This window comes from Zeus faber (assembly GCF_960531495.2).
Source record: "Zeus faber genome assembly, chromosome: 17".
Taxonomy (NCBI): domain Eukaryota; kingdom Metazoa; phylum Chordata; class Actinopteri; order Zeiformes; family Zeidae; genus Zeus; species Zeus faber.
Window position 1 is genome coordinate 14269607 of NC_137204.1, and position 23807 is coordinate 14293413.

At 43.5% G+C, this 23807-nt stretch overlaps 2 protein-coding genes across 3 annotated transcripts; one reads left to right on the plus strand and one right to left on the minus strand.

Annotated features, from left to right (window-relative positions):
* Window positions 1-1090: 1090 nt before the first annotated feature.
* Window positions 1091-8173, plus strand: pstpip2 (proline-serine-threonine phosphatase interacting protein 2; the record flags this gene model as incomplete). The annotated part of the gene is made up of 14 exons (XM_080017614.1): window positions 1091-1123; window positions 1421-1521; window positions 2065-2139; window positions 2699-2733; window positions 3204-3310; window positions 3396-3458; window positions 5997-6095; window positions 6262-6307; window positions 6499-6578; window positions 6822-6920; window positions 7016-7112; window positions 7625-7712; window positions 7847-7884; window positions 8049-8173. The coding sequence occupies 14 exons, from the start codon at window positions 1091-1093 to the stop codon at window positions 8102-8104; spliced, it is 1017 nt and encodes a 338-aa protein (XP_079873740.1). The 3' UTR covers window positions 8105-8173.
* On the minus strand, window positions 7905-23026 carry dhx29 (DEAH (Asp-Glu-Ala-His) box polypeptide 29). 2 transcript variants are annotated; one of them, XM_080017318.1, is made up of 28 exons: window positions 22762-23026; window positions 22008-22081; window positions 21663-21776; window positions 21424-21553; window positions 20807-20946; window positions 20568-20717; window positions 20329-20455; window positions 20078-20242; window positions 19689-19854; window positions 18710-18830; window positions 18208-18612; window positions 17827-18093; window positions 17158-17301; window positions 16842-17018; window positions 14854-14994; window positions 14524-14668; window positions 14257-14377; window positions 14060-14144; window positions 13756-13844; window positions 13435-13563; window positions 13234-13309; window positions 12883-13107; window positions 12658-12776; window positions 12116-12206; window positions 11742-12038; window positions 11521-11652; window positions 11254-11350; window positions 7905-9580 (listed from the first exon to the last, which is right to left on the minus strand). In XM_080017318.1, exons 1-28 carry the CDS (start codon window positions 22910-22912, stop codon window positions 9528-9530), a joined length of 4131 nt encoding a protein of 1376 aa, XP_079873444.1. In that variant the 5' UTR covers window positions 22913-23026; the 3' UTR covers window positions 7905-9527. The 2 variants fall into 2 exon arrangements, with proteins under 2 accessions (XP_079873444.1, XP_079873443.1); XM_080017317.1 differs by having other exon boundaries at window positions 12640-12776.
* Between the last annotated feature and the right edge of the window lie 781 nt (window positions 23027-23807).

Genomic DNA, 23807 nt, shown 5'->3' on the forward strand with positions numbered 1-23807 from the left:
CTCGTTCCATTGGCACCTGTCAAGAGGAGGCAGCAAGTGAACAGTCAGTTCTTGAAGTTGATGTGTTGGATGCAGGAAAAATGGACAAGCGTAAGGATCTGAGCCACTTTGACAAGGGCCAAATTGTGATGGCTAGACGACTGGGTCAGAGCATCTCCAAAACAGCAGGTCTTGTGGGGCGTTCCCAGTATGCATTGGTTAGTACCTACCAAAAGTGGTCCAAGGAAGGACAACCGGTGAACTGGCAACAGGGTCATGGGTGCCCAAGACTCATTGATGTGCGTGGGGAGTGAAGGCTAGCTCGTCTGGTCCGATCCCACAGAAGAGCTACTGCAGCACAAATTGCTGAAAGAGTTCATGCTGCTATGATAGAAAGGTGTCAGAACACACAGTGCATCACAGCTTGCTGCGTATGGGGCTGTGTAGCTGCAGACCAGTCAGAGTGCACCTGTCCACCACTGAAAGTGTCTACAATGGGCACGTGAGCGTCAGAACTGGACCATGGAGCAGTGGAAGGAGGTGGCCTGGTCTGATGAATCACATTTTCTTCTACATCATGTGGATGGGCGGGTTTAGGGTCCAATGGATCATCTGTGGGATGTGCCTGAACAACAAGTCCGATCCATGGGGGCCCCACCTCGTAACTTCCAGAAACTGCTGTTAACATCTTGGTGCCAGATACCACATGACACCTTCAGAGGTCTTGCGGAGTCCATGTTGCCACGGGTCAGAGCTGTTTTGGCGGCACGAGGGGGAGCTACACAATAATAGTGGTTATTAGTTCTGGTTTTAATGGTTGCACCACATTCAATTCAATCAGTGAAGTAGAATTTCTACTTTAATGAATTTCCCATCTTCCCTCCCTTGCTCCCCTCCATTTGGAACATCACCAGAGGGCAGCAAAATCTAATGTTACAGAGATTTTCCCACATGAACATGGTTGTATGTTATTGTTGTCTCTCTCTCTCTCTCTCTCTCTCTCTCTCTCTCTCTCTCTCTCTCTCTCTCTCGCTCTCTCTCTCTCTCTCTAAAACACTGTTGCTCTCATCACCTCCCTCACTTGGGTCGCTCAGGAATCTCTCATCTAAGCATGCAAGACTTTCATTTTAAGGACAACTTCTGGGTGAGTTGTGAGTGTGTTTTCTTTTAGTATTGGGTTTGATAGTCTACACTGTCTATGATAATGCCAAAGGTAAACGTAATAAAAAATTAAAAAAAAGCCATTATTGGACCACTATAAACCATCCATCATTAAGAAAGTTAAATATTAATAAGTACGGACACATTCAACTTGCGCAACTTGTAAAAAGTATTTCAATGTGTCAAAATGTAATTTATTATCAGTACATGATATATGGTTATGCTTATGGAACCTTCAGCTATACAGCAAGCTTAAAAAAATGTAAAATGTTTTGGTCAGGACTCCGACCTGACCAGCACAAGAGGCTATGAAACCATCGTCCAGCATCTTAGTGATGGAAAGAAGATATGCACGGAGGTGGAGGACTTCCTGAAATCCAGGTGCTGAAATATGGATTTGTAAAAGGTCAATTTATTGTATTAGACAGATGGACGGGCAGACCTCTATAGGATCTTAAAATGGAGAGTAACCCTCTGGAGTATCTACGGACACTCCACAGTCACAACATAGTCAAAGGAAAATCTATTTGGCTTCTCCCCCTTGACAGTGCCTCTTAAAGTAAAACTAAGGGCTGAACTCTCAACGACCACTTTGATGAGGTGGATGATAGCGTTGGGAATAGATCTCGTTGCATGTGGCTCTTGGTGTTGAGATGCTTGTTTTTTTTTCGGAATCAGACCAAAGATTTATCGAGATTAAAACGCATATTTCAACTCACGCCTTGCTCAATGACTAAATAGAAACGCAAAAACTCAACTTCCCTAATGGCACCGTGTACTGTACAGTACATGCAGTGTATTTGAATTGAAGGCTGTATCCACCCCTGTTTTGAATACATGTAAACCAGTTTATGCAACCTATTGATAATGTCAAAAGGCATACAGTGCATTGATCTGGATTATGTGCAATCGCCTGTCCTTCAGGGCATCAGTGGAAGAAAGGTACGCCAAAGACCTGCTGGGTTTGTCCAAGAAGGTGTGCGGGCACAACGAGATGAAGTGAGACGGCACAAAGTCTTCATTAAAACACTCTTATCTCTGACACACTCCTTCCACAGTGAGCGTACATAATAACATAATGATGTGTCATTTGGTAACTTAACAGTATGTGTCACCTGACAGCCCACACCTGCAAATACTCAATTTACTGCTGTTAGAATATATGTATTTAGCGACTCACATGATGTCATGCGCCAGTCTAAAAGTCACGTCTGATGAACTAATACTTTGTGTCGACCAGTCGTGTTTTCTGTTCTCTCAGTGGTCCTATGAGGAGCTTTGTGGTTAAAAGCATGCTGCTACTGTAAAGGGGAAGGAAGTGGAAAGGGTGGATATGGTTAATGTGGGAAGATTTTTCTGATAGAAGCATTATTGTGCATATTTCAAGTGATCAGTGTATACTAAATGCAGAAGTTGTCAAAAGTACTATTTGTTATGATTTTATATCACATTATTTGGCCATTCCTTGCATTTTTGTTTGTTTGCTTGGGCAAATATTATTATTTGCCTCTTTGCCTTTGACGTACTATGCCTCATTTTATTTTGTTTCATTTTTCAGCACACTGAAGAGGTCGCTGGACATGTTGAAGTTGCGTGAGTACTGACAAAGGTTACAAAGTTGATTTCGGCGGCCAGCAGTGGCGGAATAAGCCGGTGGGGCAGCGTCCCCGCTGGAGGAGGCCGTCGCTGTGGCCGTCGCTCTCCAACACACTGCTCCAGCTGTGGCTCTCTGGCACACGCCTGTGCTTGTTCAGCAGCGACGCCGCAAAAACACAACTTAACATGGGCAGGGTTGCCAGGTCTCCATTACAAACCCAGCCACCCCCCAACTCGCAGACAAAAAAATCAACCCGCTTCAACACTTAAAAAGTAACAAAATTCTGCGGGAAAACTGCAGACCAGGCAACAGTGAACAGAGGCTCGAAAGTGTTTGTCAAAAACTAAGTAAAAGTAAAAGTCGACAGGGATAAAATAACTCAAGTAAAATACAGATACTCCCAAAATGTCGTTTATTTTTTCCATGAGTTTATGTTTTCCATCCTTTTACCATCTCCAAACTGCAGAGACTGAACACATGAGCCTCTCGCACCTCCAACTGGCTCAGACCATGAGGGAGGAGGCCCAAAAACTGGAGGATTTCCGAGAAAGACAAAAAGACGTCAGAAAAAAGGTAACCGGTCATTTGATCAGCGCTGCGTCCCCTCGTGCTGACCTCTTTGTTTTCGTGGCGTTTCAGCAGTTTCCTGTGCTTACAGGCAGAACAACTGATGGATGTGTTCCAGAAGCAGAAGACAACACAGTTCAAGAAAACAATGGAGGTGAGCGGGATACCAGCGCTCTGCTTCTGGCTTCTGAATTACTTACTATATATTATTATTATTTTTTTAAATATATATAATAACTACTGTACCATATAAAAATAAATAGAATAAAATAGAATTTAACTGAGTGAAAGGTAAAGCTTAAAAGTGCATCGCCATTCAGAGGAGGAGTTTCCTCTCTGGCGCAGGGCGGAGTCATTGGAGGTGGCTATTGCGGTGGGCAGGAATGACCTCCAATAACGGTCCTTATCGCAGCGGAGCTGAAGGAGCCTCTGGCTGAAGACACTCCGTTGTCCTGACCAGTGGGTTGTGTAGGCGCGTGCAGTGTTGTCCATGATGCTGAGCAGCTTATGCAACATCCTTCTCTCCACAACCAGCTCCAGGGGCTCCAGAGCCCCAGCACAGAACCAGCCATCTTTATCAGTTCGTCCAGTTTCTTGGAGTCTCTGGCTCTAATGCGTCTGCCCCAACATACGACTGCAAAGAGCACTACGCGAGCCACAACGGACTGGTAGAAGATATGCAACATCTTGCTACACACGTTGAAGGACCTGAGCTTCCCCAACAAGTTCAAGTTCAAGTTCAAGAGATTATTTGTCACATACATAAGAAGAGTCTGCTCTGTCCCTTCCTGTAGACAATGACAGCCTCTGTGTTGCATTTCCAGTCCAGTCTGCTGTCCAGGTGAACGCCCAGGTACCTGTAACCCTCCGCCACCTCCACCTCTTCTCCCAGGATGGAAATAGCATTCGGCTTAGTCCTGGTCCGAACGAAATCCACAACCATCTCCTTCATCGTGGTCACATTTAAGACAAGGTGGTTATTTCCACACTATGCCACAAAGCGGTCCACCAGTTCCCTGTACTCAGTCTCCTGTCCACCAGTGAGACACCCCACAACTGCGGAGTCATCTACGATCTTAGTATCTTTGAGCAGTATCTTAGAGCAGTATCTTATTATCTTAGAGCAGCATCTGAGTATCTTAGAGCAGTATCTTAGAGTACTATCTTAGAGCAGTATCTTAGAGCAGTATCGTAGAGCAGTATCTTAGTGTCTTAGAACAGTATCTTAGAGCAGTATCTCAGTATCTTAGAGCAGTATCGTAGACCAGTATCTTAGTGTCTTAGAACAGTATCTTAGAGCAGTATCTCAGTATCTTAGAGCAATATATTTGTATCTCAGAGCAACATGTTAGTATCTTAGAGCAGTATCTTAGCATCTTAAAACAATATCTTAGTATCTTAAAACAGTATCTTAGAGCAGTATCTTAGCGTCTTAGAGCAGTATCTTACTATGGTATAGTGACGCGTTGCACAATGCATTGAACAGCTGCCTCACAGCAAGAAGGTCCTGGGTTCGATTCCTGCCTGGGGCGCCGTTGGCACCACGCTCCGGAGGGTTATCTCCCGATTAGGGGCCTTTCTGTGTGGAGTTTGCATGTTCTCCCTGTGCTCACTTCCGTTCGTGCCTTATAACATATAAGGACCCCCACTAAAAGCATGCACATGACACATCACCCGACCAGCAGTTGAAGTTGGTCCCCGGGCGCTGGAAGCTGCCCACCATTCCTGGCCTGCTCCCTGGAGGAAGGACGAGCTGCCACGGGAAAAATGCTGGAAAGATGTTTCATGGCCTCCATCTGCATGTTTGTCGGCCCTAGCTGCACGTAATGCATGTGTCGTGGTGTGTGTGGAATAATAAAAGACGAGCTAAAGCTTGTCCAGTTTAATCTTAGAGCAGTACTTTACCGCAATATCGTAGTATTTTAGAGCAATATCTTAGTAGAGCAGTATCTTAGTATTTTAGAGCAGTATCTTAGTTCTAAGTTACTGCAGGCTCCTCTATGACTGTCCATTAAGTACTATGTTGTATGTACATCTGATGAATTATGAGAAAATTTACAACTACAACCACATCAGCCTCACATTTGTGCCATAAATTTGTCACAAAACCGTTGTTTATTTTTATCAGTGTTATTTTTTATCAGCGTTATGGTCTGTCACTGTTTGTTAACGTCCAAACTCGTGTCAAGGCACTGAGTGAACAATGTCCTAATGTGTGACTTTCATTTGGTGTTTTGTTTTCGGTTATGCTGTCGATACCGGGAATAGGATTCTCGTTCTATCAGGGCTCTTCCTCTTTAAAGAGGGAAGTGCCGTTACCTCTTCTGCGAAGTCAACAATGGGCCGCCTCCGACCCAAAGAGAAAACTTGACATGGATTATTTAAAGGCCAGAAAAAAGGACCGAAACGAAACACTCTTGAATCGGACGGCGTGATCCCAGTCGAGCGTTATTGAAGCGTCAGACAATCGCCACGACAAAGGAATGCGACGTAGGAAAAAGGGTCCGACCCGAGACGCCGCGGCGTTTTGCGCCCCGCGGGTTACTTTGACTCCAACGAGGTATTAACGGGAAATGAGCCGTGGAGTTCTCACGTTTCATCTCAAACATTTCACACCCTTTTTTTTTTTTTCCGTTTCGTTTCATGATGATGTGTCAAAATCCTGCTGACCTGGCTGGTTGGTTTCCCCCAGTCTAAGAAGGCCTACGAGCAGAAGTGTCGGGACAAAGAGAAGGCCGACCAGAACGTGAACCGAAACGCCCGCGCCAACAACACAAAGCACGCGGAGAAGGTACATGGTACAGGACACCGCCACTTGTGGAATTGGAAAAAAATGTAAAAAATATATATTTATACAGTGTGTGTGTATATATATATATATATATATATATATATATATATATATATATATATATATATATATATAAAGTACACAGTACATCTTTCCATCCTTACAGCTCTGCTCCAAAGCACAGCAAGCCAAAGAGAATGCGGAGGAAGCAGGTCAGTTCTGAGGACTTGCTGCAAGGTACCTGCGTAATAGGGGGGTGTCTGTGTGTTTTAAATGGTGTGTGTGTGTGTGTGTGTGTGTGTGTGTGTGTGTGTGTGTGTGTGTGTGTGTGTGTGTGTGTGTGTGTGTGTGTGTGTGTGTGTGTGTGTGTGTGTGTGTGTGTGTGTGTGTCGTCCCCGGGCAGACAGCATCTACCAGCGGAACGTGAGCACGCTGGGGAAGATCAGGGACGAGTGGCTGAAGGAGCATGTCGAGGCCTGCGAGGTACGATTCCAGGCCCAATGACCGCAGATTGAAGCTAAAAAGCCTGACTATTATAGAATTCCAGCGGAGGGGAGGGTGGCTGGGGACATGACGATGGAGCACAATGGATGTATTCTAGAACGGCAAAGAGGCAGTTTTTCCTCTCATTTCCACCTTGGATGCACCGCGGTATGCCTCAAATTGGGAATTAAGAGTGCATTTGCTGTGATTATACATGCGCTGTGCGCTGCGCGTCCTCCGCAGACGTTTGAGATGCAGGCGGCAGAGAGAATCAGCATTCTGAGGAACGCGGTGTGGACGCACGTCAACCAGCTGTCCCAGCAATGTGTCACCAGCGATGAGGTCAAAAACACACTCGAACTGTCAGATTACATCCAGGTTATCGCTCAGATTTAGAACTTATTTGTGTGTGTGTGTGTGTGTGTGTGTGTGTGTAGCTATATGAGGAAGTGAGAAAGTCATTGGAGCAGTGTGACATCCAGGAAGACATTGGATATTTTGTGAATCTCAGACGGACTGGCGACAAACCACCAGGTAGTTAAGTTAAATGATAGTATTATATAGTATAGTAGGTAATATAAACTTAGTATATTAAAAGAAATATGTATATATACTGTATAGTAATATAGGTATGGGTGGGGTGGGGGAATATAGTGGGTAATAGCATATTATAGTATTATATGATACTGTAGCAGTATATAAAGTCATATCTATAGGTAATAGTAGGTAATGATACAGTATATTATAGAATCATATCATTTGGATGAAACCTCAACAACAAGGTGTTCGTTAACTATGTTCGTAGGTTCTGCTGATGTTGTGTTCCAGGTGGTTGTAGTGCAAACATTTTAGAGAATTTTGAGAATTCGGGCTGGACCCATAATAATACTAATAATAATTAATAATAAAGTAAAATTATATATATATATATCATATACAAATAATATTATTATTATATTATTACATAATACAAGCTGAGTGCACCTTCTGTCATTTGCTTTTGACAAAACTGTTAAGAAAAACATATATATATTTTGTACTTCCAGCTCCAGTTTTGTACGAGAACTTCTACACTGGTCAGAGGACTCAAAACATCATCCCTCATCCCCCCAGACAACCTCCTCTGATCAGCAGGTTAGATCCTTTATCAGTATCCATTCATCAGTTCATTCATTTATTCAATCACCCAATCACCCATCCTACTATTCAAAGAGTTTAATTGGAAATAGTGTGATTCATTATTAAAATGTTGTTTCCTGAAATTACAGGAGGGGGCCATTACCGGATCCAGTCAACAACGACACAGGTTTGTTTTGTGGATTTTATTGTACATTCAGCAATTGCGATTGGTCAGTGAAATAAAACAATGTTAAATAATAGGTGGAAACAGGAGGTGTTAATGGACCTTTTAAATTGGAGAAATCATACTGATTAATAGTCATTAATTTCATCCTATAACTTTAATTGCAGGCGATGTCATCTACTCAACTGTGTCTCACCCGCAGAACAATGTCATCCATTTCTAATATATATCTTTAGTTGTTAAGTCATGTTGTGTTATGTTATGTCCTGGAGTTTTCTGCTTTTGTTTTTCTATATACTTGGATAAGTTATTATCTTAGTTACACAGGATGTTCAAGAGATTTGATGTTAAATCCCTCATGCTGAACTACAGTATGTTTTTTTTGCGATTGTGTGCTATTAAAGTTGTTCAAAGTCATTCTCAATAGACTCGAGAATTGGCTTAAATTATCAGAATCCAAATTCGATTTATTTGGCAGTGAGGTATTTGGAATTTGACTGTGTGCAAGTTCAGATGATCGTCTTGCCAAAATAACTCACATAAAACTCAAACTAACTCAAATAAAATATTAAATACAATACTATATGGAAATGTTTTGATATTCATAATTTAATCAATACTGTCTCATTTTCTATTCTACAATACTATTTATTTGGGTTAATGTGTATTGTACAATAATTAACTTACGATTAAAAAAAATGAAATTATGTTTTGTTGTTTTTTTTGCGTTTCACTCGGAACACTCGGATATCCCAGGAAGGAAGTACCCAACAAACCAGTGCAAAGACATTATGTAGACAGTAACCTAACAACCTTACATTGATATTCTTGCGCTAAGTGCGTGTGTAACGCATATGATAATTTTTCATTAAAGAAGCTGGTGAGTAAGACAATTTATTTGACCACGACCTCCATAGTCTACCGTCATACTTTCCATCACTGCTGGTCTGCAAGGGAGATTGTTTTGAGAAATGACTAAACAGATGCACTCAAACTACCACGAATGAAACAGCATCACTTTTTTTTTCTTCTTTTTTTTTATATATCACATTTTACAATTACATTGCATATTGATGTATTAAGCACATTTGACAGTGCCAGGAGTGTAGCTGGAATATAGAATCTACTCAGGACACCAAATTCAGCTTGTTTCAAGCACAATACCCTTTACCTTCTTGGAGACTAAACTAAATAAAGAAATTCTAACAATTCAATTCTATCAATGTATCATAATTTTAGATGGCTTTTCAATGCTATATTGTAAACCAACGTGGATGAGCTTTTTTTTTTATTATAAATGAAATGGTAATCATTATCAATGGTTTTGAGATTAGAAGTGCTAATGAGAGATAATAAAAGTTAAAACACAGCCTTTAATTACATCAAACAAAAGTTCACTTCATGACATCAGGAAACAGTTTAATCTCATCATGTTTTCCTTAAGGAACTTTCATTGTGGTGTTATCGTGACATTTCATAAGATACAACTCTGCTGGATGCGAGTATCAGCTTCAGGTACACATCAGCAAATATTTACGGGACTCACAGCTCCTCGGATGTGTCTCATGAAAACCAACAATCCAAAAGGCACGGCCATGTCTTGGTGCAGGCCCGTGTTTGTGTTGGGTGTTGGATGAGGTCAGAAATCACACGTTCTCCATCTGGATCATCTCGAGAATTAACTGGATGGTCTTCTCATCTGAAAGAAGCAGTAGATCACATTTTCAACACTGCCCAAAGCAAGCAAAGATTTTTTTCTCATGTTTTTTTTCTCTTATGCTTACACCAATAAACATTATATATGAACAAAGCTAGTGTTTTCCACTATTTAGTGTTGTGGTTTATTATTAACCCCCACATGAAAATAAACTGATTACATGCTATACTAAACCACAAATATTCAAGGTATATGAAAACCTTTTAAAATGTTACAATAAAACACAAAAAGGGAAGTAATGAAATAACAGAAAGAACTTAAGTCTTCTCCAAAAACAAGGCCCAAAAAGGAGAAAATCCAAATAGAATTGGGACAAAGAAAATAGACCAAGGTCATCTGCCCAGGTATAGCAAGGAGCTCTAGGAACCATAGATGAAACCCTCTTCCAGGAAAAGAGAAAACCCCTGGTAACAGCGGTGTGGTTGGTTCACACCCCACAAAGATTGTGATTGGTTATTTGGAAACCACCCCAAAAAAGGAGAAAATCCCTTGTAACAAAACTATGATTGGTTCCCGGCGCTGAAAGGGGCAGAACATATAAGAGTACATCTCGGGTATATAATATTGGTTAGTTAGTCACTTTTCCGGAGCAATTAGAAGTTTATTTCTGTACTTGACGCTCAGATACACAATAAACGTTTTTGCATCAAACTGCTCGGTTCCAGTGTTTTTTCTTCCAAGTTTTGTCCAGCGATCCAAACTTTTTGCTGGCCCAGGTCTGGACCTTTTCGATCACAACATTAGGTTACGGGAATAAATCGTCGTCATCACTTGTGTCTGGGAAATTTATACAAAGATTTTGTTGCAGGATGGTGGTTGGATGGAGGTATGGTATGAAATACCCATAGTGGTGGTTAGATTCACATTAGCCAGCGCTAGTAACTTAAGAGCTATCAATCAAAATGTAAATATTAATGCATTGACATATTATATATAATATAAATAATAATTGCCATGTTGTAATCAAAATAATAAAAAAAATATATATTTATTTTGTTACTATTCAAATTATTTGATGATTCCAATGATAGCAGTGGCACCCCCCCGAATACTTTCATAGGAGTGGCAAGATGGGACCACAGAAACTCTTGGAGTGGTACACCAAAACCTTGTTGACATCTCATATCCGGCATGTCACGGCAACATGTTCAACATTCATTTTAACCCGCACTTACAACCGCTCAACACTCCCCCACTCGTAGAGTTGACTTTTGAGACAGGGATGGAATAGACAGTGGCTGAGAAACGAGCGGAGAGCACGTCTGAACCCTCCCCCCTCCCCTCCCGGTGGCTTCCCCTGACCAGAGATCAACTCTCACAGATTTGTAGTCCACAGTAGTTGGAAATGGCAAACTGGCCCTGTATCAGCGGATCAGCTGTCCTCACTGATTGACTAGCGTTTGTCCCGTCTTCTTGTGTTGATTAACTTGACCGACTACCTATTAGAGGGGTGGCCGTGGACCTCTTTGTTTGTAGAGGGTAGGCTGATTCAGACCACTCATGAGTTTTAGGATTTGATTATTTAACAGACAGTGCATGTGATGATTTAATAAGGATTAAGGAACTCCAAGCAAGCAGTCATAGTGTAGACTTTATTTCCTTTTGTCTTTCAAGGTAAATGTGTCTCCTTATGCGGTGTAATTATTGGGTTTTACCTTCCAGGTTCATCTTCGGGTTCTTCAGCTTTTTTTCGAGCAGAGAGTCCATCAGCTTCCTTAGGTGTTTGAAGATCACACCGATCCTCACTGGGGCCTTCATGAATGAAGACAGATGATAAAAGAGATAACATGACACTTTTATGGTAGTATCAAACTGAATAATTATAGATTTCACTGAAATGTCCTTATTTGTTCCGTCACTTATACATAAATAAATATCACTTCTACAGAAATAAATTATATTGTTTTATTGAATTAACTGACCTGGAAGTGGATCCATCCATCCAGACCAATGAGCCGTTCTCTGTGCTGAACTTCAATATCCCCTCCAAACAGCAGCATGGGGAAGGGAGATATCAGAGTGGAGTCTTGCAGGTAGATCCTGGTGTACTTAACCTGAGGACAGACGATCATCAACGTAATTGACACATGTTAATGAACATATACAGTATTCTATAGATATTACACACGCTTTTGAGGAATACCTTCTCCTGGTAGAGCAGCCAGCCGTGTGTCTGCAGGTTGCGGTTCACGGACGAGGGGTGGACCTGGGCCTTGCCCTGTGGCGTCTCCACCGTGCACGCCACCCGCTCCAGGACGTCCACAGACGGGGTGCACAGGATGCGGGCCACGTTGTCATAGAGCCCGGCAGTAAGCACAGCCTTCAGCACCGACATCTGCTGCTTGGACAGAGCGCCCGTCTGGGGTTTACAGCGAGAGGAGGATTGGGACGACCAGAACCCCGCCTGCTCCATCATCCTTATCAGGTCCTGCTTCACGTCCTGCGGAAAGGAATCAAACACTGTAATGTAGAGCGGGCAGAAGCCGAATCGTGGACCATGCGCGTAGCGGCCTTTACCTCTATAGTAATGAGAGACGTGCGGTTCAGAAAGTTTTGCCTGCAGTAGGACATTTCCGATCGCATTCCTTCAATCCGAGATTTTTTCCACCTAGACAACAGTACAACCAAACAAAAGAGGAAAATAAACGAAAGAAAGAAATGTTAGTTTGACAGACTATAGACCATAGTTTTTAAATTGTATAGATATTTTTTTATACTTCATTTTTGTACTTACCTAAGTGAATTTAAGTAAAGTTATGCCTCAACCAATTCAATTGTGCATTATGGTTTTAAAAAGCTTGCGCTGACAATAGCATCGTGAGTCAAGGTGCACTCATAGTTTTCACTCAAAAGTCAATAAGATCCTCTGTTTTAAAAGTCATTTTTACGGATGGTTATTATCGCATTTCTATTCTTAAAGCTCATGGAACAACAAAAATGGCTGAAAGCATCATAACTTAACCCAGCCCACCCACCCAACCCTATAGTTCAAGTAGTGATATAAATCAAATATATAGAACGTCTTTTAAAGAGGTCCATACCCCAAGTAAGCATTGTACATGGTCAGATGATCGGAGTTTGCCATGGCCAGGGCAGATTTGGCCAGGTTGGCCTCTTCCCTTCTGTGCATCGGTGTGGAGAAGGGAGATTTCTCGGTAATGGCCGCCACAACTGTTGCCTGAAGCACACAAGAGCCATCGAGGAGAAACATGAAATCAAGGTAAAAAAAAACAAAAACATAGCCACTTTTCTAGAGGTATAAAGCTCAATTTGGTGAAACATACTATTGGATCCAGACAGCCGAGGATCGCTCCGTAAATGAGCATCTTGCCGATCTTTACGTTGACGGGCAAGCTTGCCAGGTGGTGACCCAGCGGGGTAAGGAGGTGGCTGGTGGGGTGACATGCGCCGATCCTCCGGAGCAGGCTGACGGCGTTACTGACTGACTGGGGCTGCGGAGGATCCAGGGCTCGCATCAGGAAGTCCTCTGGGGAGCCATACTCGCACTTCTACAGAGGGGAAACGCAGGTCAAGGGAATTAGGGCTGGAATATTTGTCCATCTAAGAGTGTTTACCTGTAAATATATGCTATAAAAATGATGTGTTTATGTAGGTGTGTGTGCGCGTTTGTATACCATGATGTGAAGGCAGAGCTCTTCCAGAGGAACTCGCAGTATCTCTGGGATGGAGTAATCCATGAAGGCATCAAACCTAAAGTCAGGAGGTTAGAACATGAGCTGACCTGGTGGTCAAATGTTTTTTTCTTTCTTTCTTTTCCCCTACTCACAGTAAACGTCCCGCTTCCCTCCTCGTGCAGTCATTGATGAGATCCATACCTGAACTTTGGGTAGAGTCTGAAGCAGAAGCCGTTTTGTACACGTCCTGCCCTGCCCTGCCTCTGGAGAGCACTGGCCTTGGAAACAAAAGTCTCCACCAGGGAGCTCATCTGGCTGCTCTCGTGGTACCTGGACAAAGAGGAAAACTGCCGGTCGGTATTTTCACATCATTGGCAACAGTAAAACAGTGTTCCATAGACCGCCATTGCGTTATGTTCAAGTGTGTGTGGTGCTTAACGAAGAGAAAATCCTTAAAATAAGGATATACATCAACCAAATGATCCCCTTTGGAGATTTGTGGTCATTTCTCATCGTTCCTACTTGTTTTCTTTGGTCTTCCCACTGTCGATGACGAACAGGACATCGGGAATCGTCACGCCGGTCTCAGCAATGTTGGTCGACAGCACCACCTACAGGAGATGCAGACACAGTGTCAGCTCCAATAATCCAGATTGATCAGAGTATAATGGTTGTCTTCTGTTTTATCCTGTTCAAGTTGACAGCAAATGTTGCTTTAGACATGTCATGAATTTGGCGGTGAGAGAGAGAGAGAGAGGAGAGAGGAGAGAGAGAGAGAGAGAACTGAGGGCTTTTGATTTAGACATTTGATCATATTTTTCAATACCTTCCTGACCCCTGCAGGGGGCACCGTAAATGCTGCAGCTTGATCTTTGGAGGAGAGGGTAGAGTGAAGAGCCACCAACCGATACCTGGAAGCAGGAGAGACGGAACTCTAAATTAAAGAGTCTAAATTAATTAAATATTGATGTTAATGCCGGGACTTGTGTTTAAGCGGGGAGTGCTAGGCCGCATGTTTTTTACCTGTTTTTGTCCTTGAACCTCTTGTCGGTGGAGAGCAAGTCGTAGAGCTGCTGAATGTGAGCCAGGCCCGGGAGGAACACGAGGACCGCCCCATCCATCGAAGCAAACTGAGGAGACTTGTCTGGTAAAGAGGGTAAAAGAGAAACAAACGTCATTAAATAAACCAAAAGAAGTATGCACTGGATGACTTATCGAAGAAAAAAGAATTATAATAATAAAACACTGGCCAACAGGTCCCTGACCGCCACATCAAGATAAATGCATTACCCAGATAGTATATGAGGTCCAGCAGGAGTTCCATGTTGATTTTATTAGGGTTCATATACTGCAACACATGAAGGGTTCTGCTACTGAAATGGTCCAGATCTGGACCCAGATCCCAGCCTGCACTGAAGTCCTTCACCACAAACTCCTAGGGAAACACACAGATACCCAAGACACATTACAAATAAAACACAAAATATAGAAGAAGAAAAAATCTAAACACAAAACATAAAAAAGGGCCAAAGAGGAGAAATACATCTACAGCGACAGTTTTACTTTTCAATTTGATAAATGAATACCTGCAAACAAAATAACACAAAAGATGATTTTTACCTGGTGCTGCATGGTCTTGCCTCCTTTCTGGGTGACAGAGACGTTAACTTCCTCTTCCTCCTCCAGGATCCTCTGGCTGTATTCTGAGTCCTTTTCCAGAACGTATCCCGTCTGCTCCACAATGTCCTCCAAATGAAACACCTGGGAACAGAGACATGACAAAGCTCTCCTCAGTGGTGTCCCCTGGATGGGAAGTGGAGATATAATCCTTAGGTCTACCTACAGTACGTAGCATCATATCGAAGGTAGTACATTGGTACCTTGATTTACGAGTGCACTAACATACGTGTTTTCCGAGTTACGAACCGTCGTTCCGTCGATTTTTTGTATTGATTTGCGAGCTAAAATATGAGTTACGAGGAGCGAGCTTCAGGTACGCCGCCGCTAGTTGGCGTGGCGCGCGAATCCGGCCAGCATCCCACGTCTCACTCCTTCACTTCACGTGGTTACCTGACCGTGGAAGCATCTCTTTTGTGTTTTGTGCTCGCGTTGTGCTTTTTGTGCAGTTATTTTGCCCAAAAAAAAAATTTCTAAGTGGCAAACATCAGTGAAGAAGTTTAAGTTGTTTTTTTTTTTATGTTAAGCGAAAGTGAAGCGAAAAAAAAAATTTAAAATAGTAGCAATTAAGTTAATAAATTAAGTAATAAAGTGTAGCAACAAACGAAAGAGACCGAAAAAGCACGAAACGAAACAAACTCCACCGCCAGCATCTTCCGTTAGTCCAAGTCGTCTGATCTCCAAGGTAAATACACTTTATAAAACCAGTTTATTTCTTTACATTCTCTTTTATTGTGTTTTTATACAATATTTGTTATTTATAAATACATTTTTCTTATTTAAAAACACGTAACAAAAAATTGGGGTGGTTTTTTGGGGGCTGGAACGGATTAATGGCATTTCAATTAATTTCAATGGGGAAAATTGATTTGCTATACGAGCAGATCGAATTACGAGCTCTGTCACGGAACGAATTAAACTTGTAAGTCAAAGTACCACTGTATCATATAGCATGAGGGGTGTCACAATTCCCCAAATCCAAGATTTTATTTGACTTTCAATTTTAAGATCACGATTCAATTAAATCTTCGATTTAAACATGGGCATTTTTTTTTTTTTTTAAAGCGCTGACAACTATGCCTTTGTTAGACTATCGAGTCATTTGTAAAGGAAACCCTTGTTTCTCACTTAGTAACTTTGAGTCCAGTCACATTAAATCATTATAAATAATATTGTTTTGTAGTGTAATAAATATGAACTAAATATTAACATATATTAAATATTAACATTTCAAAGAAAAAAGAAATGCTCGTTAGGGCCGAACTTTTCAACGCGCTGCAATCCGCTGCTCTTCTTCTCCTCCCGCCTCCGCCTCCGCGTCCGCTCTGTATGTTCTTCTCTAATCTGACTTTTTGCCCCTAATTCTACTCATCAAATGTTCCGTTGAACATTATTATCTCGTCTTTGATATCACAATCCGAATCATATCCATGATGTCAACTACTCTTACAGAGCGCGTACCGGTGCCTACCAGCACTTCTCACAAGCTGCCGGTACTCTGTTCTCTCCTCTCAAGTGGATGGATGAAGCGGACATATTGTAAAATATATCATATTTCATTGAATCAGAGCGAACGTTTTCTTTAAATTACTAGAACGCACAAGCTGCGGGCTCCGGCTCCTGCAGCTTGAGACTGCGGCTCTGCTTTGGGGAGAAACAGCTGGCTATAATACTGCCCGAACACGGAGTTTACTCGCCCCGGGCAAGCGGGCTAGCGTTAATGCCGAGGTCTGAGGAATGTGGCGCAGACGACAACATTACCCACAAAAACACGGGAAGAAGGGAGAACCTGCTTGGGGTTTCAGAGATCGAAATCTCACACAAATTTCGATTTCGAAAAATCGATTTTGAATCGGAATTACGACCCCCCACTATATACTATGTAATATAATTTGAGGTAAAATCTGATTTGATATGGAATCCCCTCTGACCTCGACAGGGAAAGTCCTCCCGGGAATAGTGACGACGGGGCAGTTGCTGAAGTAGCTGGAGAACTTGTGACAGTCCACCGTGGCGCTCATCAGGATCAGCCGCAAATCGGACCGCCTCATCACGACGTCCTTCAGGATGGTCAGCAAAAAGTCAGACTGGACGCTGCGCTCATGCACCTGAACAGGGGACGGAGGGAGGACAAATTTAAGGGTGGGGTGACGAGGATGCCTGCGAAACGGACGGGAAGGAGTGACGGCAGTGTCTTCTGACAACGGTCAAGACACGTTTTTAAGTGTGTGCACTCCGGTCCAGTACCTCATCCACTATGATGTGTGTCAGGGAGCTGAGGTGGTGGTCCTGCTGGAGCTTCCTGAGCAGAACCCCTGTGGTGCAGTAGAGCAGACGGGTCCAGTCCCCAGACCGGTTCTCCATCCTGATCTGGTACCCACACAGCGACGTCTGGAGCAGCATCATGACAATGGACAACGTGACATCAGACAGTTACCTTAATTGATCAAACATTTTAACACACTTAGTTGTTCATTTAACTTTGGCATACTGTACTGCTCCCTCTATATATTCATTGTGTAAAACATTCCTGTGTTCACATTCGTTGGCTGTGTGGCTATATGTAAATAGCCCCACCACTAGAAAGAGGTAAAACTTGATCTGAAATTCACTTGAGATCAAGAGCCAGATTGGACTTAATACTACCTAATGTGGGTGGATGGGACGGTGGTGTAACAAGCTTTCGCTTAGTATTTACTTTCAGTGTTTGCTGTATTAGCGGGGAAATCGCAATGGCAGGACACGTTGGCAGGACACGACACCCCTGTCCTGCACCACCCGTGAACTACAGCCACATGCATGAATCGTATCATACAAATATCAAATCAAAACTTGCATATCTCATACATCGGCAAAACATTTGTTTTGCATGGAAACGCGAATGTGCTAGTGTTATGTCTTTTTCTTCATTTTCACCTTGGAGCCCGGCCCCTCCTCACAGCCCAGCTCCTGGCTGACTCTGCTGGCCAGGCTCATCGCTGAGATCCTGCGGGGCTGCGTCACCACAATGTTGCAGGGGCGTGCCGCCTCGCCCCCCATCAACAGCTCCTCCAAGAGGAACTGGGGTATCTGCGTACTCTTCCCACTGCCGGTCTCACCGGCCACCACAACCACGCGGTGGCGCTGGAGAGCTTCCAAAACACGATGTCGGTGTTGGAAGACCGGGAGCTGCTCTCGATCCAGCTTGAAGGCAGAAAAGATTTTTTTTTTTTTCCAGTTTGTGCACTTGTACCAAGGAGCGCAACAGACAAGTAATGTGAAAGTAATAAAATGCAATGCACATCAAGGTGTATTTACCTTCAGTTTTTGGGCTAGCGGGGATTTCCGCAGCTTCATCAGGAGCTCTCTGAGCACTTCGGGTGTTCCTCCCTTTTCCCTCGTCCTCCCTGAATCTCCTTTGTCACCCTGGTCCCCTCCGTCCTCCTCTCCAACATCCAGTCCAGCCAGGCTCTCCCAGGACTCCTCAGGCTCATCGTCCGCAGCCGACTGCTGCCCCAACTGGGCTTTGGACCCAGGCCTTTGCGTGGGATTATAGGCCTGGCTCTGGTTCTGATGCTGCTTGAGCTTGGTGAGGAGCCGGGAAATGAACTGGTCTCGGGGCTTGTTGGCGGCGAGGCGGCTTTCCTCCCGTTTCTGCTGATCGCTGTCTCTCCACTCCAACCACACGTCCCTGTAGGTGGAAGGGAGGAGCTGGTGCACTGACTGATGGAGAGAAGGAGGACGGGTAAGGCTTAAAAAACAATTAATGTCCTAAATAGCACAGATACTCTGTAAATGAGGGCCATGTGGGAGGAATTACCTGTCCTTTGACCAGGTTGTAGAGAGCCAGCGTGGCGCCCAGGTGCTGGGCCTGCATGCTGTCCTCAGTAAGGATGGTTGGACACACCTCCAGCACATCCTCCAGCTTCTGAACACGCACCCTAAAGTATAACACCAGATCTTACTGAGGTACATACGGATCTTCTCGACAACCGAACAATAGTTTTAAATGGAAACGTGGCATGTTTACAACACTATGTAAAAATATATAAGGGAACAAAAACATCTTGTGAACAAACACCAAAGCTGAGTTGGTCTTCCAGCCGTAACTCCCATGCAGAGCAGTGCATGTTACACTTTGACGCCTGGGAACTTTTTTGTGTATATCTGTATATCTGAGAGTGCACAAGGTACAACAGCCAACTATCGTGAATCCATTACTAATGGATGAATGGAAACAATGTTATCAATAATCTACAAGTAGGGCTGCAATGATAAGTCTAGTAATCGATTTTTTGCCAATTATTAAATTAATTGGCAACTTTTTTGATAATTGATTAATTGTTGAGCGTCATTATTTCAGGAGAAAATTCCCAAATTCCAGCTTTAAAATGTGAGTATTTTCTGGGTTCTTCAGTCCTGTATGACAGTAAACTGAATATCTTTGGGTTGTGGACAAATCAACACACTTGAGGACGTCACATTGGGCTTTGGGAAACCACCTTTTCAGCATTTTCTGACATTTAATGGACAAAACAACAAATCGATTAATTGAGAAAATATTCGACAGATTAATCCATAATGAAAATAATCGTTAGTTGCAGCTCTATCTACGGGACACGACACAATGGCTACATTCAAAACAAACTTAAAAAGTATATGTGAATGTATCAACAAGATGCTGTCTGTTTTTTTTTGGTTTCTTAATTTAGTTTATTTCCAGAATAGGGGTCAAAATTGTCAATATTGTTACAAAATTATACACACGCAGTTAACAGAGCAGAAAGACAAACACTTACTTGCATCTCCAGTATCTCCCGGCAGCCACCTTGTGAAAAGCTGGAGGCGGGCTCTTGGGTAGGTTCTTACGAACCCAGTCAATTAAAAACTGTTTGGGAGACTTGCCAGTCCAGCTACGAGCCGTGTAGTCAAAATTGCGAATGTCCTTGGGCTCATTCTTTTTAACTGCAGACACATCCACAATTAGCGGTTATAAGAGTTCACTGATATATGGTGTGTATATACACACACACACACACACACACACACACACACACACACACACACACACACACACACACACACACACACACACACACACACACACACACACACACAATACATGTAACATTAAAAACATGTATCGTAGTGTAGTCGGACAACTACGATGTTTGAGTTGGAGATGAACCTTTATCGGGAGGAGGTGGAGGAGTTTTCACTTTCTCAAATATGTCGACCTTAAGGTCCTCTTTCTCCACTGCGGTGGGAATTGGTTTCTTCTCCTTTGGAGCCACGACATCCACGACCTTGATAGCGGGGTTGAACACTGGATGGGACTCCAGAGACTTCATTTCTAGAAGCGGAATCGACGTTTCATTTACCGTCATCAGTCAAAGGTGAGGGTGAGGATGAGGTTTTTTAATTGACCTTTTCACAGACCTTGCTGTATGATGCGTATCCTGTCCTGTGCCATTCTTTGACCTGCCTTGTCCTTTTTGCTCTTGGCACACACTGCCATTTCCTTGGTGTCATACAGCTGGGCACTCAGCACCAGATACCTTTCATTCTACACACACAAGAAAAAACAGCCTTACACAGCAAACAATGGCAAAACACATTGGAAGATATGACTAATGTATAGTTCAATAATTCAGTATTTTTGATCCCGCGCCTCTTACTGGGTCAAACTTGACATCTTGTTCAGGATCGTGACCCGTCTTTCCGGGGGTCGTGTCCAAAATCCCCCCCTCTTCCTCCTCCTCACTGCTCTGCTCTGCATACCTCAGGATCCAGTCCTTCACGCTGACCTCCTCGTCCTTTGCCATGACCTAAACACAGCCTCACGCTCATGAGCTACAGCTCATTATTAGAAGCGATCGATCCATCCCGACACCGTTTCCGACACACACGAACATACCTTTTCTGTTTCCTTAGGAGGTTCGCTGGGCGCCTTGGGGCTGGGGGATGCTGGCTTCTGCTGGACAATGGGTTGGAATTTTGGCTTGGTCCTTTGGTTCTCCTCCTGCATCTGCTGGCTGAAACCCTCCGGGAGCTCCTCTGATGAATTAAGAATGAAGCAAAACCTACCTGAGTACGACTGAAAGAAATAGCATGAGACATATCCTGGAGTGTCCCATCCAAGACCGAACAGAGTGAGCGAGAGCAGCCGTGCCGTCCTTCAATACTAAGGGAAATAAAGTGCAGGCGTAAAAACGAGGGATGTCCCAGCATCCATTGAGAGATCAAAACATTGCAATGGGGAGAGTATGGAGGAGTAGGAGGAGGAGGGGACAACCCTTCTGTAAATTTGCCAAGTGTAATAACATTATACAGATATTCAGTTGAATCTCCTTTCACCTCGACACTTCACTTTGAGTGGTCATTATCGTCACACCCTGAAACCTTCAAAACAAATGTCACTCAAAACATGGGGGGGGGGGTGTTTAAGGGCCAAATTTGGTACTGGGGGTGTGTTTCCTCTGTGTACATCGCCGTCTCAATGACAGTGCTGGTAGAGGGAGCGATCAGTCTTACCATCCTTAAGGTTGAGGCACAGCCAATCGAGCGCAGAGTGGAGATCACCTCCATAAAGAACACTGCTTTTCATCGCCTCCTCGATGTGTTCGGTCTTAAAGTTGAACTTCTGCAGAGCTGTGTATAGGTCCTGCAATAATAAAAGATAAAACCTTGAAAAAAAACTTAAAAAACTGGTCACATAGCTGGACCGTATGTGTATATAGATTATAAAAACAGTAATATAGAGTATTATTTACCAGCAATTTCTTATTGGTGAGTCTTCCGGATATCGGCCCCTTGTCTCCATTTTCTTGTCTGAAGTCATTGATCAACTTGATGATCTTCTTTTCCAACTCAGCTTGAATGAAAACCTGTTGGATGGAGGTTTCAACGACGCCAATCGTTAACATCATGTAAAATTGACTCGATGAATTCAGCTAATTTGGATAAAATGGACCGAGCTTATTTGTGTATTTCTCATGCTTTGGGTTTCAATGCGGATGTAATAAAAGTCTATCAAGGATTAAGTTAATGATGTGAGTGTGACTAATTTGAGTGAGCATCAAGCAAATGTTAGGAGAAACATTCATTGAGCAACTTACTTTAAGAATGGATTTGTCAGCGACGCCCCCAGTGTCAACCTGGGCAGTGTTGGCGAGGCTGTAGGTCCTTGGACCTAGAGGTCAGGAAGACGCAGCGGCTTAAGAATTTTGTTGGAAAATTAAATACATAGTAAACATACTATGCAGATTCGCTGAAAAGGGTGGGAATGGACTGGAATGGGAACTGAAGGGACTATTTGAGAACATAATTTAAATTATTTAAGTTAAGGGCACATAATGTTATACTGTGTAGAACAACGGGTCCAACATGGTAGAAGTTATAATTGGGGGTGAGGCAGTGGAGGGCAAGCGTGGAGCTCAGTTCACATCCAAAGAGAACAATAACAACAAACTTGTAAGAACAGAAACAGGAAAAAAAAAATGGCAATACGCAATAAACACAATAAACCTACGTATTGACAAAAATACGAAAGAAAATGGCTATTACAATAACAATAAAAATAACTTCAAAATAGAATAATCGACAATATACAGTGAATCAAAAAAAATGAACAATACACCTCAGAATCAAAAACACAGTTTTCATAGCTATAGCGTGGATATGCTGTGTTTAACACATGATGTGACATGTGTTCATATACTGTGTATCCCTGTAGTACACATGATGGGAGGTATGCACATGTACTATGTAGAACACATGCAGCTCAGGGATAAGAACACGTTGCGGTGCAATGAGATGACTTTATTACTGGTTCTTGTGGTTTCCGTGGGCCTCACGGGGGGCGAAGATCACCTTTGGGTTTGTTTTCTTTCACTGGTTTCACCGGCTTGCTCGGCTTCTTCGCGGCGGCGGGGTCCTCTGCCACGGCGCTCCCAGCCGGAGAGCTAGCCGCCGCCGGCTGCGGCGCCGTGGCGGCGGCTAGCCTCTTCTTCTTTCCGCCCATCGGGTCACAACGCACTCGTGAACATCGGCAGGATACTCAGCATCGGTCGGCTCGTCTGCGATGGACCGCAGCGACGACCGTCCCACGCAGCAGGAAAGACGAACACCGCGCGGTCGGTGGTTTTGGACCGGTGCGGTTGCCGTAGCGGAAGAAGAGACGCAAGACACGCAAACGATTCGTTAGTCGTGAACGAATCTGCTAAATGAGTCGGGCGCGGGAGTCGCTCCGGCAAAATGCGGGCGAGCGAATGGCTCTTAAGACTCGCAAATAATAATAATAATAGTAATAACAACAAAAACAACAATAATAATAATAATAATAATAATAATAATAAAGCATTTGTCATAATTTACATTTATTCTGACTGGCACTAAACCAATTACGTCAAGTATGTTGAGTGACTCGTCAAAAACCGAATCTAAAAACAAAGTCAAACCTTTTATGACTAAGCGGAAGTAAAAACCCTTTTTTTTTTTTCCTCGTTCGCGTTGCATTGTGGTTAGCGGGCACCGCGTCATACCCGTGTGGAAACATGGCGGACGCGTTTGGGGACGGGCTGTTCAGCGTGTTCGATGACGACAGCGCCGTGTCTAACAACAAGACGCCGGCCTCTTCGTCGCCACACGCCGGGTAGGAAAGGAGCGAACGTGTCCTCTGCGATGGATTTTGTTTGAGCAGAAGAGGGAGCTGGAAAGGAGCGGACCGGCTCGGCTGTGCGCAGACAAGCGCGCTCGGAGCATCACACATGCGGCTCTGGGTCCTTCTGAGCGGGGCGGGGAGCGCTGCTTGACGCGGCTTATTCAGCGCAAATCTCCTTTATTTGCGTTGTTTTGCACAGCTAGCAGACAATTCAACACATCTGGGATATTTACTTCGGAGTCGTGCGGGCTGTAAT

Coding starts and splice junctions, on each gene's coding strand:
- dhx29 (XM_080017317.1), bottom strand. CDS start 22,912: ATGGGCGGAAAGAAGAAGAGGCTAGCCGCCGCCACGGCGCCGCAGCCG. Junction 21,777..22,007: donor CTGACAAATCCATTCTTAAA/GTAAGTTGCTCA, acceptor TCCATCCAACAG/GTTTTCATTCAAGCTGAGTT. Junction 18,094..18,207: donor CGCTAGCCCAAAAACTGAAG/GTAAATACACCT, acceptor TCTGCCTTCAAG/CTGGATCGAGAGCAGCTCCC.